Source organism: Dicentrarchus labrax, unplaced genomic scaffold (assembly GCF_905237075.1).
Source record: "Dicentrarchus labrax unplaced genomic scaffold, dlabrax2021, whole genome shotgun sequence".
Lineage (NCBI taxonomy): Eukaryota > Metazoa > Chordata > Actinopteri > Moronidae > Dicentrarchus > Dicentrarchus labrax.
Genome location: NW_026136704.1, coordinates 9,774,534 through 9,794,617, shown reverse-complemented (window position 1 = coordinate 9,794,617; position 20,084 = coordinate 9,774,534). Strand labels below are relative to the sequence as shown.

At 41.2% G+C, this 20,084-nt stretch overlaps 1 protein-coding gene across 3 annotated transcripts in view; it reads right to left on the bottom strand.

The window, feature by feature from the left end:
* Window positions 1–7,895: 7,895 nt before the first annotated feature.
* Window positions 7,896–20,084, bottom strand: part of numbl (NUMB like endocytic adaptor protein) — a 57,981-nt gene continuing 45,792 nt past the window's right edge. For 2 of the 3 annotated variants that reach the window (XM_051396628.1, XM_051396626.1), the window contains 6 exons: window positions 19,986–20,060; window positions 16,896–17,036; window positions 15,220–15,427; window positions 14,752–15,021; window positions 12,367–12,552; window positions 7,896–12,207 (listed from right to left, as the gene is read on the bottom strand). In XM_051396628.1, the coding sequence (XP_051252588.1) occupies window positions 11,051–12,207; window positions 12,367–12,552; window positions 14,752–15,021; window positions 15,220–15,427; window positions 16,896–17,036; window positions 19,986–20,060 (2,037 nt within the window). In that variant the 3' untranslated portion in view covers window positions 7,896–11,050. The remainder of the gene's footprint in view (window positions 12,208–12,366; window positions 12,553–14,751; window positions 15,022–15,219; window positions 15,428–16,895; window positions 17,037–19,985; window positions 20,061–20,084) is intronic. The other variant, XM_051396627.1, reaches the window with a different exon arrangement.

The window sequence follows — 20,084 nt, the reverse complement described above, 5'->3', positions numbered from 1 at the left end:
CTTGGTGCAGTAATATATATGTTTTCTATATGTTTGTGCCTTTTCAGTCAGGCTTCATATGACCCCCTTACTACCAAGCTAGGTCTGTGTGTGTGTGTGTGTGTGTGTGTGTGTGTGTGTGTGTGTGTGTGTGTGTTTAACAATCAAATAATACTACTTTCCTCAGAACTCTTATCTTTCTTCTTTGCAGTACAGTAACTCCCATCTTGTCTCCACCCATTGATAATCTCCAGTCCATTCCAGTCTCAAGTAATGTCAGCATTATCTGCAATCCTTGTGCTTTTTCTTGGTCCCTTATTGTGAGCTCACATTTTAATCTGTGTTGTTTACTCTTCTTTTTGTTGTTTTTCTCCCTTAGAAAACATACATAGGTGAGTGGCCTCTAGCTGAACCAACAATAGGACTGCCGTTTATACTGACATGTATGTACAGATGTGTGTCTCTCTCTCACAATCTCTGGTTTAAGGTCATCTAAAGTCCACGGTCCCTGATGTCCAGCACTCTAATGGATCACTGTCTAACATCCATGAAGCAGTGCTCATTTCCTTCACAAACCAATTACACAAGCTCAATTGACATTAGCCTCACAGACTAGTGTCAGCGTGGAGGCAGCAGACAGAGGGCCTAGGAATATCTGTGTATCGACTAGACTGTACGTTTTTATGACATAGCACACATCACAGTAAATAACTTTTGAAAAGAAGGATGTAACATTATAAGCTCGAGGTAAATAAGCATAAAATGATGCAGCTCTTTGGTTTCGAGGCGATCACCAGCCGTAGATCAGTCTTCTTTTTATTTACTTCTACAGCACAAAGCTGCTCAGTGCTCATTCTTCCACTGCAGAACAGCCACACCTCAAAGTTACAGTGCTGTAAAACTGATTTAGTGTGAAACTGGCTGTAGAAAGAAAGCACCCATACTGAAATAGTAGAGAGGTTGTTCTGGTGTCGGTGTGGACAGGCAGAGGTGCTGCTACAGATAAATTACATTGACCCATGTGTCTGCACAGTTACTGTTGTGTGTGGTCCTCCAAACCGCTGTGGAAAAATCCATCATGAGACACTAGTTTGAACAAGACACATTCAGTCGGTGATGACAAAACCACCAGGTTATTTAGTTTTATCCACAGACCTCTGTATAAGCCTGAGAGTGGCGGCTGGAACAGGTGGAAACCAGCACATGATGTGATTGTTAATGTCTGTCAGAAGCCTGAAGAAGGTTTTATCATATTAATGTCTGAGAGTAGAGAGATGCTGCAAGTCATTTAACAGTTTTCAAGAACATCATAACCACTGAGCGAGTAGATATCGATAATGTTCGTAGCTTTTCTATAATACAGTCATATATTGTAATATTTATGTGCCTAACATGTGCTGGAAAGCTGGTCAATTTTCATATTATATAAATATGATTATATGGGCTACATACAGTCCTTTATTTATTTACAAATATTAAAGCTTTTCTTAATCATAAAATAAATTTCAGTATTATGATGCATGAAGCATTTACATTGATATAGCCCAAAGTGTTTCAGAAAACAAGATAAAAAGCAACAAAAATGTACTTTAAACAATAGAACTAAACAGGAAGGATGATATAAGCAGCAAAAGTCTAAATTTAACAGCCAGAATTTCAAAAGTAGGTCTTGTAGAAATGCAGAGGGAGTTTGCATTTCTTAGATCCAGGAGGAGGGTGTTACACAGGGCCATCAAAACAGAAAGCAGCCTCACCAGATTTCTTGCAGGAAACATTTTGAAACTGAAAAGGGAGGGTTCTAGTTGGAACATCAAATTATTTGTTGATATATGAAGGTGCTGGGTTATGTAATGGTATAAAAAATTAATAAAAGGATGTGCATATTGTGATAATAGTCTGGTTTGCCAGATTCTGAGCAGCTGGTTTAATGTTTAGAACAGTTTCATAATATTGCAACTAATTAACTAATTTGATTTAGTCAGTAGATGCCCATCATGCCAGTGGTTTATACAGATACAGATGAAGTTAATTGTTAATTTTCACAAAAGACATTCTGGTATGTCACAGAAAGAGGTGTAAATAAAGAAATTAGTGAAGTCTGAATTCCATTTAGCTCTTTCAGATGAGTAATATTGCTGGGTTTGAGCCCTTGTTGAGTTAACAAGATTAGTATAGATTATATTGCAATGTAGTTGGGATTATTATTGAAGTTTAGACATGGTAATTAAAATCACAACAAAGGTATTCACTTTTAATATTGGTTATTAGTTTAACATACTGAGCTCACTGAGCCGCACTGAGCATCTGTGTTTATCGGGACTGGTGGGATCTATTTTCGTTTTAGTAGCATAATATAAATTGATGGGTCCATGTTGTGATGCCCTGTTTCTACACTGGGGGGCGCTAGATGAGCAGAAATATTGTAGCTGCACCATAGTAAATTTTACATGAGACCACCCACTGCTAACTGTCCTGGGTGAGTCCCAGCAGGGGATTTTACTATAAAGCTGTCCTATTTGGAAGTCAGAAATTTGCATCTTCTCTGCCACTAAGTTATTCATGTTTTAAGAGGCTCAAACTGCTCTCCATAACCGGGGCTCCTTCTACAAAGATGGTGCAGAGGAACGCATAACTCCTGTTGTAATCCACAGTGGTTTAAAACATGGGTCACATGTACGGCCAGCAGAGGTGATTGGGTGTGTATATGATTACATACATGTTTTGTTTGCAGTGATGGTTGCAGTCAAGTCATAATGCATCATCACCATCACATACTTAGAGGAGCTTTATATGATTACATAAGCACAAACTGATGTATTAATACAGTGTAATCAGAGCCCTACTTACTGTGGCAGGATCATAGAGGAAAAAAACACACGTGACACCAAACAGTGAGTGAGCAAGTGAGTAAGCTTGTGACTGAGCACTCATTTTGATGACTCCCCATCTCCTTAAGGCTTATTAGGTATAACACAGCATGCAGGGAAGCCCTCTCTGGTACTGTGGCACAGTAAATAGATGTTTTACTTCACTGCTTGGATGATTTGAGAAAATAAAACAAGGGGTGAGTAAGAGCAGGCTGGCTTTGGTCCTCTCTGGCACCCAGCGCTGATGAGTGACAGCTGCTGGCAGGGGGTGGTAGAAGCTGACACTGCTTGTGTGTGTGTGTGTGTGTGTCCGTGTCGGTGTGTGTCCGTGTGTGTGTGTGTGTGTGTGTGTGGACTGCAGTTCTGGGCAAAGATAGAAGTCTTGCCTGTATTCTTTCCCAATCCTTAACCATACCAAACCTTCAACCATCTAAATATAGTATCACAACATATTGTGAAAAGTTTATAGATGTTGTTTTTCACTTCATAACAAGACATTTCACATAATTACGACATACAAAAGTATCACTACATAACAAGAATATTTGCTTGTTATAACAAAATACTATTAATCTTATTATTTACTACTTATTTATCTTTTTGTCTAACATAAATCGTCTCACATTATAATGTGAAAACTTATAAAAATATGCAATTTATCTATCTGCAATGTAAAAGGCTCATATTATAATGTGATTTATATTGTAATGTCATGTTATAACAATATAAGTTATCATGTTATCATAACATGATAGCAGTAGTACAACACAAAAGTATGTTGTTGTAACAAAACATACCATGATAAGTTTGTATGTTGGAATAATGTGAAAATACAGTGTTGAGAATGAAAAACATCTTGTTGAAACAACAAACCTTTCACAATAAATTATGATACTGATCTGTTTTCCTTTCTATGGCGTGGAAGTGATACGCTGCCGTACATAGGAAACAGCAATGGTGCCACAATGTTGCCTGGCAGAAATGCCAGAGATGGGCACAGTTGTTAGGATGATATGTGCATGTACAGATGGTGTGTATGTGTGTGCCCCTGCCTTGACATTTGCGGTTCCTTCAAACCCTGAGGGCCAAAGTCAGTATTTCTTGACGTTTGCATATTTACACACACACACACACACACACACACACACACACACACACACTGCATGTAACCCCTTTCTGGAAGCTTGTCATGGCCTGTTTGCACAGTACAAAATAATTAAAATGGATCACTGGTTCACTTCTCTCAAGCGTTATCTTCAGAATTTACATTACTGCCCCCTGTCATGCTGTTGGAACCAGCTGTGTAGTAAACAATAGGCAAGCTGCTGCACTAATCAATAGCAAACACATACAATTAATCAATGTAATTACTTCCTCCTAGCTTCAAGACCTGCAAGGTCACATTGCCAACACTATATCCATTGCAATAAGCACCATTAGACCAATGTGTGTGTGTGTGTGTGTGTGTGTGTGTGTGTGTGTGTGTGTGTGAGAGAGAGAGAGAGAGAGAGAGAGAGAGAGAGAGAGAGAGAGAGAGAGAGAGTGTGCTGGAATAGAACAAGTCTTGAAAGAATATGTGACATGCAATCAAAATGCAGAAAACATCAGCAGATCTCTTACACACACACACACATCTATACGTGTGTGTGTGTGTGTGTGTGTGTGTGTGTGTGTGTGTGTGTGTGTGTGTGTGTGTGTGTGTGTGTGTGTGTACCTTTGTACCTTTGTGTGATGAAGTAGCAATAAGAAAGATGTGTGTGTGTGTGTGTGTGTGTGTGTGTGTATGTATGTGTGTAGCATGGAGGCATTATCCAGTGCTGATCTGACAATCTAGGCACAGCCCATTACACAAACACCATTACTGTGTCTAGGCTCATACTGCTATCAGACGTTGCCATCACACAGACGCATACACACACTTATATGGACACATATATCACACAGACACATCCTTCCTTTCAATTTCTATTTAATTGTGTATTATATTTAATTGTGTATATATGATGCAAAAAGTTGAAACAACCTTAATTCTGCATCCATTAAAAGCAGTGAAGAGAGAGAGAGAGAGAGAGAGAGAGAGGGTGCACTAATTTGAAGTGAAACAACATAGCCCACAGTAATGTTTTCCATCCACACTCAGATCTTTGTCTGTCTGCTAGCATTAGTTGCGTTGAGTCACACCATGCAAAAATCACACACAGGCTTGTGTATGATTAGCTTGAATTAATTTGTTCTGAATGAGCACAACACACACTTCAAATCAGTTCACTTCATTTGAGTCCTGGCTGCAGTATGTGCAAAAAAACTGGATTTTTAAAACACAAATAAAGAACAGGGGATGTCCTCTAACACCCACACCCACACACACATACACACACACACATACACACACACACACACACACACACACACATTTGTCCTACCTACCTAGAGAATCCATTAGGATGATATTGTATTTTCAGCTACTATCATTTCTTCTGGCACTTCAATTTTAATGTATAGGAGGCAGTTTTTGCAGACTACAGTGCTTTTTAGCTGTTATAAATTAGTCTTTCACTGCGTAGCCATGGCAACCAAGCATCTCTATCTCCTATGTAGGCTGTTTTCAGCAAATTTATTGTATGATGCAAAGTGCGCAAGTAGGTGGAGGCACTGTGTTGTGGTTTCACCTAATGCTGTGTGTGTGTGTGTGGGTAAAATAAATTGAGTTTGTTATTATAGCAAATATAAGTAAAAATATAATATATTATTAATTAATTTGATAAAAGTTAGTTATGTTTAGATGGTATATTGTCATCCAGAATGTAGAATATTAATCATACTTCATTAAATGTATAATTATCTGTGGATATTCTCAAGATGAAAAAGTAGGATATAGAATTAATTTTTGAACATGTAATGAAGCTAGCCACCACACTACAGTTTTTCTCAATTGCTTAAGCACATTTTCAGAAACACGGTTGCGGTTCTCAAAACATTAAGGGAACATCATATCATTCGCCCTGCAAAAGGCTGTCACTCGCTCAAAACATTTAAAGGTGCAATGTGTGCAAATGTGAAGCCGTTTACATGTATTAATCAGTTTGTACTGCCAATGTCTGAACAGTTGTTTTGTGATACAACATAAAAAATGAGACCTTCCCCGACGTTCTTGGTCGCCTATATTGGCTCAAATCAAATACCTGCATTGTGTGCTCCCAGTTGCCTCCTCTGGCTGTCTGACAGTGTTTGTTAGATAAGAAATGACTGACAATACAGTCCAAAGTGAAAGCTAACGTTACTGAAAAGCTTGTGCTACATATGGCGATACTGTGGTTTTATCTGGCTAATGTTAGCTAACATTGTTAGCAATGTTCACAATGTTAGCTAAGATTAGCTTGCTTGCTAACGTGGACGAACTGCTAACTAGCTGAGTGGATAATGTCAGCTAATTTATCCAGACTCACCAAATGCCTCGTTCCAACCAATGGCTACCGAAGGATTCTGCATCCTCCCTCCTGTATGACCGGGCCATTGTCCCTCTGTGTCCAGTAACTGTGGTACATACTGTACATAACACTAATTCTCGCCCTTTTGGTGTATATGTGTTTAAGAAATGAGTGAAGGGGTTAGGGTCTGGGGTTACACAGTGTGTAACTGAGAATTACAGTTTTCATTTTTAGATTGTGCAGAACAAAGACAGCCCTGATCAAAGAACCTACATAATTTGGCCTCATTAACACAGACTTTGATTTAACTTTCATATAAGCAGCATGGTGCACAATGAATGAATTACAGTAACCTGTAATAAGGGCGATGCTGAAACACAAAACACAAGTTTTACAACAGTTATCGAGCTCAGCTGGTCTTCCCTCTTTGACAACACACACACACACACTGACTCTGTCCTCAGATCAGAGGACAATGGCTGGGTGAGAGTTACTGCTACCACCACTCAAGAGCTCAGTGTGCATGTGTGTGTGTGTCCTCTGTGTTTCTCACGGCCCTTAAGAAGAAAAGCGGCCTTGTCTAGTTCCATTAGTGACCTGAGCTGCAGCAGCACCAACGCTGACTGGAGGACAGCGCTGGTTAGACAGCAGTTACATCCAGGAGCTGGGGGCTTGAGCGGAGAGGGACGAGGTACAGATGATGAGGAGAGGAATAAGGTGGCATACAAATATGATACGGATTTAGAAATTTGCTTATTTGGTTTCCACTATAATATTTGTCTATTCAATATGAAGCTGGCAAGAGCAGTCATTAACTTACATAGCAGAAAGACTGGAAGCCGTAGAAAACTGCCTTGCTCTATTCAGAATTAAAAAAAAATTCTAAAGTTCACTGATTACATGCTTGATTGTTTGATAAAATGGATGCAGCGGCAATAAAAACACAACTTTTGATTTTTACACCTTAGTTTTTTAACAGATTAAACAAGATAAAACAGGTTTACTTATGATTTTAGAGGTCTGTTAGGCAATTACCTTTGAACAGAAATATTTCCAGTTTTTATGCAACGCTAAGGTATTATATTTAATTTAATAACAGAATTTTAAGCTCTGTGATTGGATGTTTCTTACCGTAATGCACCTTTGGAGTTGTTAACGCTTACCCCAAAACTTCAATGGACACAGGGCTTGTTCCTTTGACTTTTTTTTAATAAAAGAACCAGATATTTTCAGTTCTTCATCTCTTGTACATTTGGTATACCCAAAGTGATCACACTGTCACTTAATGGGAAAAATGAATGGGACTACCAGAACCAGGGTTTTGATAAAGGTTTTGGCCATCCACTGTGATGATGGACATGTTTCACATTTTTAAACTTCTGACAGGTTGTAGAGGTTTGCCCTGCATCCACTCAGTGGCTGGGTGATAAAAAAAATGAAAGGCAGGTAGAGTCAGATCAATAACTGGACACGGCTGTTGAGATCGTTGGAGGCAGAAAGGAAAATAAAATAAAGGTTAGTGTAAAGGATAGAGAGACAAACTGGGAGAATCAAAGGCTCATTTGAGGAAAGAGAAAGATGAAAAGCTAAAAAGCCACCACCTACAAAACATGAGCAGGAGTAATATTATATTACTTTATTTATCTTTTGTACAATGTAATTACAATACAAATATGTAGGTTTAAATACAAAAATTCTGTAAATAAAGATTAAAAATAAATTCCACTGGTTTGCTTTGTTACCATCACTAAACTATGGTTTTACAATCAAGTTTATGAGGTCATTTAGTTTGCTTTAATGTGGAACACAATTAACCTACATTTATAATTTGGAGGGCGTGCAAACAAGAGTCGAGGGCTAAAATATATTTTCAATGAAATAAAAGCATTGATTTCATGAGTGAGTCAGTCTTGTCTTGTAGAGAGAGGAGGGTAGAGAGAGCTATTTGGATTTGTTTGGTGGGGCAGAAATATTGATTTGTCCGAAAACAAAGAACAAAACCCTGGGAGGACCCGAGATGGTATACATCAGGCCGGTGGCACATAAATTTAAGTTTTCTGAGAAGGCAGCCTATCAGACGGGATCTCTGCCACAGGAAGAGACCCAATAAGCTAATTAAACTGTGGGGAGATAATGGGCAGGAAACCTGGTAATCACTGCCAGTCCATATCCATACAATTCAATTGCCAAGGAACATAGCAGGAGCATCTCTAGTCAGATTACAGTGATTATAGAACATACAGAAACCACCTGTTTACCATTCATCACATGGAAAAACCTGTCTATAAAGAACATTTCTACTTTGTAATGTTGCATCTTCTTAAACAGACCTGAACTTTTTTTTATGAATCATGCCAGAAACTGCAAGTTAAAACACAGAAAGCTTTGTTGACATTACTGAAGTTGTAACTATATAGGAAGTTGCACATACTTAGAAAAAATCTTGTTTATGAGACTGCAATTATATAATAAGCAACTTTTTTTTTAAATATGATGAAATATGTTGTTTGTGAGGTTTTAGAAGTTGAGGAACATGGCGCTGAAATGGAAGTGGCTCAGCTTTGAGACGAAGATGTAAAAACGGCAGACAGTACTGGGATGCTGGGCTACTCTGTCTCTCACTCTCATCTTTCTTTTCATATCCTATCTCCTTTTCCTCTCTTCAGACTTCCTCCATCTCATTTTTTAAAGGTATAACTCCATCCTCTCCTTCAGTCTCTCACATACAGCTTATCCTTCCTTATTTGCTCTAGCAATCTATCCTTCTGCTGTTCTATATTTCCTCTTCCTGTTAATCTACTCTTAATAATTCTGCATCAAAAAATACAGTATAACCTTTATTTCTCTCAGTTCTCATTTGCCACACCTCAGACTATGTCTGCTCATGTTCCTCTTCTCTTTTCACCTCAAATCATTGAGCCTGTAATGAGATACAGTAGTACAGTAGAGGTGAACACACAGTCATACTGTATGTGATGAGACTATACCCTGTGTTTGAACACATTAAAGGATTTATGAATGTTGGAATGTAGTGCATCATTTTTTCAACCAGTTGCACAGTGTTATAGAGCATATTTTTTTTTCTGTTTCCACTGAGTTTTTGAAGTTCCTTGGATTTGTCTGGAGAAGATGGAGTCCAAAGGGCTGTTGTGCAGTCCTGTCCAGAGTGTCTGCGTGCTGGATATCCTGAAGTCATTTTTCATGTCCCAGTAACCCTTGAAGAGAAGCTTTAGCAACAGAAAGTGAAGCTATATTGACTCAACTGGCCTCACCAGCAGTGGAGCGTATACAGTATTATGTTAGGGCTAACGGGTGGAAGAAACATGCCGCTATATACACTTACTGTCTCACATGTTGCACTACACATGGCTGTACTGTCAGCCCTTGCTATTTGGTTCCTGTTACCAGAGGCGGATCTAGAGGGGTGACATGGGGTGGCAGCTACCACCTTTAAAAAATGTTTGGCGTCAAATACTAAAAGACATACTTACTTAAATTAAACACATTTGATTTAGATTAATTTAAAAAAGTAAAAATTGTTAAAAGACGGAAATTAATTTAATGATCTGTTATGTCCACAATTTAGACTAAGTGATTGGCTTAAGTTAAATAAAAGAAAGATAAGGAAAATGTCTGAGTATTTGTAAATAAAACAATGTATTGAGATATCTCCATTCAATGCTATTATGCATTCCATAATAATACATTTAAATTAAAAACCCTAACCCTGGTTAAAATAACTTCATTTGTGGGCTTTTCCAAGCAAATATTGATATATGTGATTGTTTGCAATTAAATCAGCATGTATTTCTGCCATACCTTAAAGGATCCATCCCTATTGCTGCCTAATGAATATTTCTCTAGATCCGCCCCTGCCTGTTACATGTTTCCCTCTACTGCTGCCCAATCAAACCTGTTTCCTATGTGCTACCTGAAGTTTTCCTCCTTTTTATGGATCAACAAAAATAAATATAGGGGATGGAAAACAAAATGCTCCTGAAACACTGCTTTAAAAATTTGATTTTTAAGTATATATAACTTGTTAAAATAAAAAAATGAAATACAATAAATAAAATAATTTTGGCCATAAATCTCTACTATTAGTCCGTAAGTCCTTTTGAGTTGGTAGGGTCGGGTCTTACATCATTGCCTAGTCCTTTCAGGTATCCAAACTTTTGCTGTGCTTGGCTGAGATCAGCATCAGTCTGATCAGAAGTCAACAAATCACTTCTCTGCACGTCTTGTAATGTAGTCATATCCACTAGATTCTCCAGCAAGTTCTCCACCAGAAAAAGAAAAAACATTTCATGGGTTTGGAATGCATCTGAGTGAAGTCCCCTTTTAAAGAAAGAAACCACTGAGCTGTGTCCCCCCACATTGTCCTCGGGGGGCACATACAGTTCAGGGACTTGCAGCAGGTAAAGTAAAGCCAGAGTGGAGATGTGAAAGCAGGGAAGAGAGGTGGGTAGCGGGTAGAGTGGAAGGATTCAGTCCATCAAGTCTAGTGAGCTAGAGACCTGATCCTCCAATGGCAGCCCAGCAATCTGCCAACTTCCTTCCAAGCTCTCGTGGGAGTGTAGAGAAAGAAATTAAGATCAATATATCATAGACTCCTATGAGAACTTTTAGCAAATTGCTAGGCTGCCACAGGTCAGATGCTAGGGTAACTTTAAGGACCGGCATCCTGTTCTAAGCAGAGATGCTGGAATTAGCGCCCGGCTTTCTCAGGCTTTAACCCCAGGGCTAGAGCTACAGCTTTGGGAGGCCAGCTCTGGCTTAAAGCTCAATCTCAAAAGTCTTTTGAAGATTGTTGGAAAATGGGTTGGCTGCTGCAGCTGGTGCCTTATTCCCAGGCTGCTGAGGCGCTGGTTTGGCCTCCAGTGCTGCCCACTTGGCCTCAAAACGATCATCGTCTTGGGAATCGCTGGCTGCCGGAGCTGTTAGTTGGCTGCCCTCTGGCGGCCAACTGCTACTGCTGCCACCACTGTTGGTGGTCCCATTCTGGAGGTCCATCATGACGCTGCTGTGCGGTGGGAGGCCATTAATGGCTGTTGATAATGGCGGAGTGGAAGAGAATGGCGGTGTGGAAAACCCTCCACTGTGCCCGACAGCACCAGGTGCTCCTGGGTGTGAATGGTACGGCCCAACTGTTCCGAGTGCCCCTACTTTGGGTCCTCCTACGACTGAGCCCATGGCTCCACCTGCACCAGATGAGCCTGTAGCAGTGCAGAAGACATTAGCCACCATTTGTGATGGAGTGATGCCCACCACAGGCACGCTGGCGTTGGGATAGGTCATACTGCTGGCCAAGCCTGGCATGTAGGTCTGCATGGGCACGAATGCTGGTTGGACAGGTTGACTGGCAAACATTCCCACAGGGGCTTGAGTGGCATCAAAAGCCAAGGGGAATGGCTGCATGGTGCTTGGAAGGGAGCCTGGCAGCCCGGGGAGGGAGGGCTGGATCATGGGGGCCCCAGACATGCTCGGACCGGACATCGTGGGAATGGACATGGAAGGTAGAGACATAGGGGGGCCTGACACGGGTGGGCCTGGTATTAGAGGAACTGATGATAGTGACATGGGTGGGAGGGGCATCGGGGCCTGACTTGAGAGAGCAGGGGGGCCCGAGATGAGAGGTTTGGACATGGTGCCAAGGGACATAGGGACAGTGGACACTGGGGCGGCTGATATGGCTGCCTGACTAGACATCTGTTGACTCGACATGGAGGGAGGTCCAGGGATGGTGGGGATTGTGGGGCCTGGGGGTGGGGTCTGTTGAGCTTTGACAGCCTTGGAGACCTCCTCCAGCCATCTCTCAGCCTCGGAGGGTGTGCGCCTGTGTCCACTCTGCATCTGCATATGCATCTGCATCGCCACGGAAACCGGAGGAGGAGAGTGGAGTGGAGGCTCTGGCTGCACCCAGGAAGAAGCGGCTGGAGGGATAAAGTTAAAGATTTAGAATAAGTGTAATTATTATTATTATTATTATTATTATTATTATTATTCCTCACCACTGAGTTTGGTTCAGAGTGTGCAATATTTGAAAAAAAAAAAAATCAATACAATTATTGATCTGATGCAGTCTTTCTTACCCTGCATTGGTGCAGGTGGTGGAGGCAGGGCCGGGGGCACAGTGCAGGTTGGAGGGCCATTTGTAGAAAAAGAGGGGTTGGAGAAGAGCTCGTCCGATGGCTTGGTAAAGGAGGTGTTGATCTGGCAACACAGGGCATTAATACTACTGTCTCCCTCACCTGGCAACCCCATGTCCATCTCTGGTACTAGCAAGAAAGGGAAACACAGAGGGGAGGAGAGGTGGGAAAAGAGAGGGAGACAATGGCGGTAAGGAAGATAATGAAAAGAGGAGGTGGAATGAGAGAAGAAGACGATTGAGTAGAGGGACAAACACAAAAAGAGGGAGAAAAAATATTTATTAATTTGTTTAACAGTCCCAGGTAGCATTAAAAGCATAGAAAGTGGAGCAGATGAAGACTTTGATGCTATTGACCTAAAAAGCACCAAAAACACAAGATTCTCAAAACAAACACGGCATTGTGCTTATCACTTCTTATTAAAATGGTTTTAATACTCAGTCAGAAGAATGTTTACAGACTAAGCTGAACTGTTTGAGCTACACTTATGTAACATTATTACTCTATGTACATTTCAGCCCGCTATGTCATTGCCTGGTGTGTCTTGTGCAGTGGGACGTCTCAGACAGAGGTGAATTTGGCTTAGCTTATCCATGTTTTTAAACCAGCTGTAACTGATCCGACCAATGAGGGATTAGGCGGCATAATGTTCCTGTCTGACTTTGATTTGGACTAGAGCTTTAAACCTCCCCTGCACAGACCACAGATATAAATAGATATCATATCTCATTCCCTGGTCTTCGTCCCCTGGTCCCTCCCTTTACAATGAAGGCCTTGGAGACAGAGGAATTTTGTTTCTTCCTCCTGCTCTGCTCCACTCCTGCATCCTTCCTGTGTTTGCTGTCACATTTTGTCCAAAACACTTTGGACAAAGAGGAGTTTGATGACATTTTTGACACCGAGTTTAAATGTTATAAAATACACATGCTGAAGGATTTAATGTATAGAGGAGTGGGATTAAAGTAAAATAAATGAATATGTGTTTACCACAGATGTGGTCACTGTGGGTCAAACATCAAACATCTGTCTCATCTGAGCACATTGTGTGGCTACAAGCCTTGAATTATATTTGGGGGTTCAGAGGGTGCTGGAAGCATCTGTAAGGTCTCACATTAAAGATTTTTCTGTGCTATGTTCTGGAAAGACCGACAATGTGATTCTTGTCTTCCCCTACTCTTGTTTATGTCCCACAGAGTTCAGAAGCACTCTCAGCACTTTGTGTGTGTCTATATGTGTATGTGTGCGTTTCTCTTGGTGCAGGTTTGAGGACTGGCAAAGGGCTTGCTGAAGGCTAACAGGACAGCTGATTGACCGCACAAATCAATACACACATTGTTCAGAGAGTCACAAGGGAGCAGGAAGGCAGAGGATTTGGCTGCTACTGCCTGTGTGTGCATCGGTGTGTGTGATAGTGAAAGAGAGAGGGCACAGTGCCTATAAAATCTGCACCAAATTTGCTGGATATATACACTAACATTCATGGTGGAGTGAGAGACAGAAATGAAAGGAGAGAATATGAGAGACGGAGAGAGTGGGAGTTAAATGTTGTGGTTTAGTATTCCAGTCAGAGGAGTCCCCCAGTCAACTCTCTCATCTCTCCTAATGACTATAATCAGCCTTGCTACTGAGCGCTTTGATCCTGTGGCACCACACAGTGGGTGTGTCTATGTGTGCGACATTCCTGTTCCTGTTCAACCTGTGCAGGGCAAATCAGTTATTATTAATTGTCCTTAGTAAAAAGCCAAGAGCTTTGAGAGCCGCACATGCCCAGCCATCAGCGCTGGCACTAACAGCAATAATAACAGCACTTCACATAACTGCTTTTTATCTTGGCCCACATTCAATGAAAGGCAAGAAGAATTACACCTTGTCTGTATGAAAACATGAATATAAATTCATCTGAGATTGGTGAAGGTTTATTTTGTAATATGATTGCTTGGACCTCTTCAGATGGGGGTCAGCGATCTGCAAACAACCATGACCCAAGTGGAACGTGTCCCCATGTGTAGTTTCTGTTTGTGTGCAACTCTAATAGTAGTGACTTGACTTCTTCAAAATACCAAAAAATAATTTGATATAATCCTCTGCTTTAGAGAAAAATGAAAATCATCACGCCACTTTCTGACCTCACCTCCCCCTAATCATTTTCATACAGTCCCTAACCCCAGCTCATTTACATACTGCAATTTCTGCAGTCTTTCTGCAAAGGGGTCACAGCAGCAAAAGGTTGAGACTGTCTGACCCTAGTAAACCTTTAGTTAAGTCAGAAGGTCAGCAGGTCCCTTCATCATCATTTATGAGTCTAACTTCAAGAACTTCCCAACTCACCAGGGTTCTTGGCCTGGAAGTCGGTCTTGCGTTGCAGTGTTGATGGCAGGTCGTTGAGGCGGAGCGACAGCTGCCTCTTGAAGGGAGAGTTCTTCTGGCTGAGGGCGGGGAATCCCCGGAACGAGCCTTGGCGCACCAGCTGCTCGATGGGCGCGTGGCGGCGAGGGATGGCGTGAGGCCCGCCAGGTTCTGGCCGCTCCATGGGGGATGCTGCACCCTCAGGTGGGGAGGCCGTGCCGGGTGGGAGGGCTGGGATTGCAGAAGGTTGGTCTGAAGGAGGAAGTGCATGTGTGGTCATTTCTGTTTAAGACCTGTTATTGTCTTACATAATCCTGTAACTGTGACTCTCTATGAGTTTACTCAGCTTGACTTTTTAACATTTTAAGGATCAACTCACATTTCAACTGTATGAGCAGTACTTGAAAGGCCCATATGTGCATGTGTGCACACTTTGAAATATCCTCCTACCTTTCTTCTTGTCTGGCAGCTTGTCATCTCGCTCGCTGCTGCTGCCCTGCTGGCTGCAGGAAGAGTTGGCGCGGAAGGAGCCCTCACGCACAAATGAGGTGCGACTGGCGTCAAAAGAAGCCGTCACGCCGCACTCCTTCTCCCTACGCTGCTTCCTCTCCAGACAGGCAGCAAAGGCACAGCCAACTGCATGGCTCAGTCTCTCCCCCTGGTGGAGTAAAACACAGTTTAAAGGTCAAATCTTAACTAGTCTTCACTGTTGGCTGTATTGACTGTGTTTTTTTCTACAGAGGTTTTTTAATGTTTATATGATTGTTTATTGATCTTCAAATCAAGTTTATACATTGACATAAAATACAGCCATCACAGTGAGGATCAGATTAGGGTACAATTAACAACCACAAATCTCTTCCGATGTCAATACAAGTTCATGCTCTGTGGCACTGAATGCAACTAATACCAGCCTGCCTTTTGCGCCTACTTTCCCACCCTCCTTCACTCATTCACTCTTTATAGACAGCCATGTCTGCTAGTACAGTTCAGTTTAAGATGAGGAGATAGAAATGTGGAGAGTGTGGTGGAAATAGAGATAGACAGATATGGACAGATAACTCCACAGGCTTCTGTCTAATCCCCTCTCCTAATCCCGCAGGTCTGTGCTGCGCTCTCTTCCGTCCACATTAATAATCCAACTCACGGTCTAAGCTGATGAAACCACCACGGGGTTGAAACCACAATGCACCATGACAGCATTGGTTCTCTTACAGCTGTCTTACTTTACAACCTCCTCATCCCAAGGTCAGGCAAACGGTAACACCAGAGGTTAGAAATCACACTTATTGCAACGGCTACAAGAAATACAAAAACATTGCAATGAATCCATTTTGGTGTGTGTATTTAATTGCTTACCACATATTTCTATTGTTTTGTGTATAAAATCTCCAAAAAAGTGAAAATGCCCATCACGGTTTCTGATAAACAGTCTAAAACTTATATGCGCTTCATAATCCTATAAAATGTAGGAAATCACATTTTAGATCTTAAATCAGAAAACTATTAGGACTTTTGTCATTTTTAAAAAAGTGACAGTAATGTGAGAGTAAGTGAAACCCAACATCATTCAATATCCCACTGACATTTGTAATAGCTTTAATTGTTATTTAAACCAAGGATTACTCAATAGTATGCCATGTGGTTTACTCTATATGTGTAGATAATGACAGTAATTTAAAAAAATTATATAATATTGTCTACAAGGATACAAGGTAAAAAATATATACAGTAAAATCAATGACACTATCTGGACACTCAACTAGGCATTCAATTCTTCAGTCATTTTAGTAGCCTTAAACAAACACCATGGCAATGGTTACTCAGATACGTCCGTAATAAGAGCGGTACAGAGAGTACCGAACACATCATGCTTGTTGACTAAACCAAGTTATGATGACATAAGTACCCATGCTGCCATGCTGGTACATTTTCATGGGAGCTGTAGTTTTTTTGTATGCTAAATCAATTATGTTCAGTTTAAATTTGTTTGGAGATTTATAAAGGTTTCAACTTCTAATATAAACTCAGCTGGAGGATGTCAATTTGTCTCAGAATATGGAGAGTAAACCCCTCATATAGAGAAAATTCCTGAGGGGAAGATGAAAGGTTAATTGACCCCTTACTGAGTCTTTGAGAGCCATGAAGCAGTGGCACATCCACCGTCTGGTAGTACCGTCTCGGCAGATGTAGGAGAAGGCCTTGTCATAGTTACGATCAGGAGCGCAGAATGAAACCTTTTCTATGGTCTGGTCCACAATGAGGTCCTGAGAGAGAAACCAAGAAAGAGAGACAGAGAGCTCAGAGAGAATTCGATTTGACATTACCACAATCAAGTCAATCAAATTGTTCCAGCAAGGAGATTGTATGAAATCACACCTGACGTGGTTTTGTCTTTCTAACAGCAGCTTAACTAAACGATGACAGACAGGAAATATAGCTTCAGTACTGAGCACACCAGCGTGTAGGCCGAACCAATACTTGACACACTGCTTTCAACCTCTGTTAACCCCATGAAACCCCTCTCACTCCAATCTATTTACATATCCACCAATGACAGAAAAGAAAGTGACTACACACTAATGACACTGAACCCTCTTTTCATCCCTGAGATGTTTCCACCACTTGCCCTTCCTTCTATAAAGGGGTTATTCAGCCTGTCTCTGTGTCTATAGTCACTACAGAGGAAACTAAAAGGGGCCCTTCTCTTTCTCTGTGTACATTAAGGGGCCCCAGCTCACCTCTTTGACTCACCAAAAGCAGAAAAGGAAGGAAAACAAGAGGCGAGAGGGACAAGAAAGGGAAGACAGAGAATGAGGGTTCACACACTCATCCACGCACTTCCTTCCTCTCCCCCAGTGTCGCCGAAAACAAAGTGAGGGGAAGATGGAGGATGAGGAGGGGAAAAGAAGGAGAAAGAGGATGAAGAATAACAGTTCATTCATTGTGGGCCAATTAGTGAATCAAGGGGGATGCTGGTGCTGAGGTGAAAGGCTGAGCAGAGAGCAATGTGTGGTGTATGTGCTCATGTGAGGTGTATTTTTGAGGAGAAGCGCTAGAAGAAAGTTTGTGGATAAAAATGATTCAGATCATGTCCCTACGTCACTGAAAGGAAGAATACCGCACAGCAGCATGTGACTCACAGTGTCTCATCTATGCAGAGAAGACACTCTGCCTTGAGTGCAAGAAAGACTTTACTGTTTCTTTCTATTGATGCATTATGAAGGTCATGTCGAGCTGTGCCCCTTTTGCACACGCACACATATACAGTACATTCACTGACGGTGGGAAAGTGTTTGAATAATGGCTGTGTGGGTGTTATTAGGCAGACGCACTGATTCATATACAGAGGATGAACTGATGATAAAAGGTGACGAAGAGGCACTGAAAGAAAGGAGGAAGGAGGAGAACTGTAAAATATTGATGAGATTTCTAGAATATAACAGAAGTTTTACTTTCTTGAAGTGGAAATTATGTCAATAACTGAATTGTGCTTCTACTGTTTTTTTACAGAAAGGGGGCACAAAGTGTACCAAACACATGCATATATGAGCAGACTGACGGACTGACTTTTGTTTTGAACGATTTTAACCCACCAAACATTCATCAATTTTGGAGTTTTAGCTAGTTTGTAAGTCTAGACTTACTCTACTTACTCTAAACTTGAAACCAGTTCATGTTACAAGAAATTTAAATATTGTAACTTGTTTAAAATGCACCTCACCATTATAGAAGGAGTGAGGCTGGGGAAAAACAGGAAATGTTATTTAGACAACATGGAAAAAGAGGATGAAAAGAAAGCATAACAGGGCAAACACATAAATCTCAGTTTGCTCTTGTCTGTCGTTGATGTCGGTATTTTTCATCTTAAAGGTATTATTATATATTGACTTATTGTCAACAAATACTACCTCTATGAAAATAACTAAACCAACAATATATTTTTCTGTCTCTTTTTCTGTCTACTTTCTGACTTCCCAAACCTGTCTGTCTCTCAAAGCCAGTTTATTATAACTGAAGATATAAATCGATCAAAACAGACCAACCAAATATGTAATTTCATTTTTAGATTGCAGAAGTTACCCCAACATGAAGAAATAGTGCATGTGACTATGCCTATTTTCACATGTGGATTAATACAAATGAGTGTTTAAAGCAGAAGGAGGACATGTGGGATTGATTTAATAAAATACAGCACCCATGCTCATCCTAATAAAAGAAATTTGCCAGTCAGTGCAACAGTTTGGCTCTCTGGTGTTCTATTACTGTTTTTTAAACAACAATGGATCTCTATGGCACAGAGGAATGAGCTATAATAATATCTGTATAGATATAATGTTAGTGGGATCAATTCATTGTTGGTTTTGGGATTTGTTGACAATAAGAAGAATAAATTTCTATAGAATGTTGCTAGTCTTATCCTTTAATATGTTCAGATGAGACACATCACTGACAGAAAAACAGGAGGGAGATTAAAGTGGAGGGAGAGAGTAGGAGTGGGACTGAGGGATTGGGAGGGGTGAGGTCATGTGTGTGCGGCCTCTAAACACAAGAAAAAAGGAAAACGAGAGAAAGAGGCTGCTCCATCGGGCTCGCTCTCTCTCTCCTCTATTCTCTACTGCTCTTTATTCTGCTCTGCTTTCAATAGAGCCACAGTGAGCTGCACTCACTCTGTAGGAGGCCTCCCTAGCCACCAGACACTCCTCAAGTGCATGTGTGTGTGTGTGTCTGTGTTTACTTGATCTTCCCTCCCCCACTAAGCACCTTCAGCAAGAAACCATGAGTCACATATGTCAGCTCGGAAACACACACACACACACACACACACACACACACACACACACACACAGGCCCAAAGTAGCCTGGGAGCATCAAGAAGGTAGCTGCATGGTGGATCCTTCTGTTGTCAGCCTTAAGGTGGCGTCCTCAATCTTGGACAGAATGAGACTTTAGTTGGTGGTCTGAGGATGGAAAATGTGTCTTAACTGAATGTGAGGATATATATGTGCCAAGAGTTTTAGAGGACTTGAAGAGACATTTCTGTCTTCTTCTGACCTGAAACCTCTGTGAAGATAGATCAAATGCATGTGTGGTGTGTACGTACATGACTGTAGGACACATCCCTCCTTGTCCTTGTTCCCCATGAGGTAGACAGAGGGGAGGACGAAACAAGGAGTCAGAGACAACACACACACACACAAAATGTGTTTTCTTACCTTGGTTTTGTCGTCCACCACCCTGAGTCCATCAGCTGAAACCCACAATACTGCCTTGACTGTCTTTTTCCCACTCTGGAAAGACAGAAAAGTAGTAGA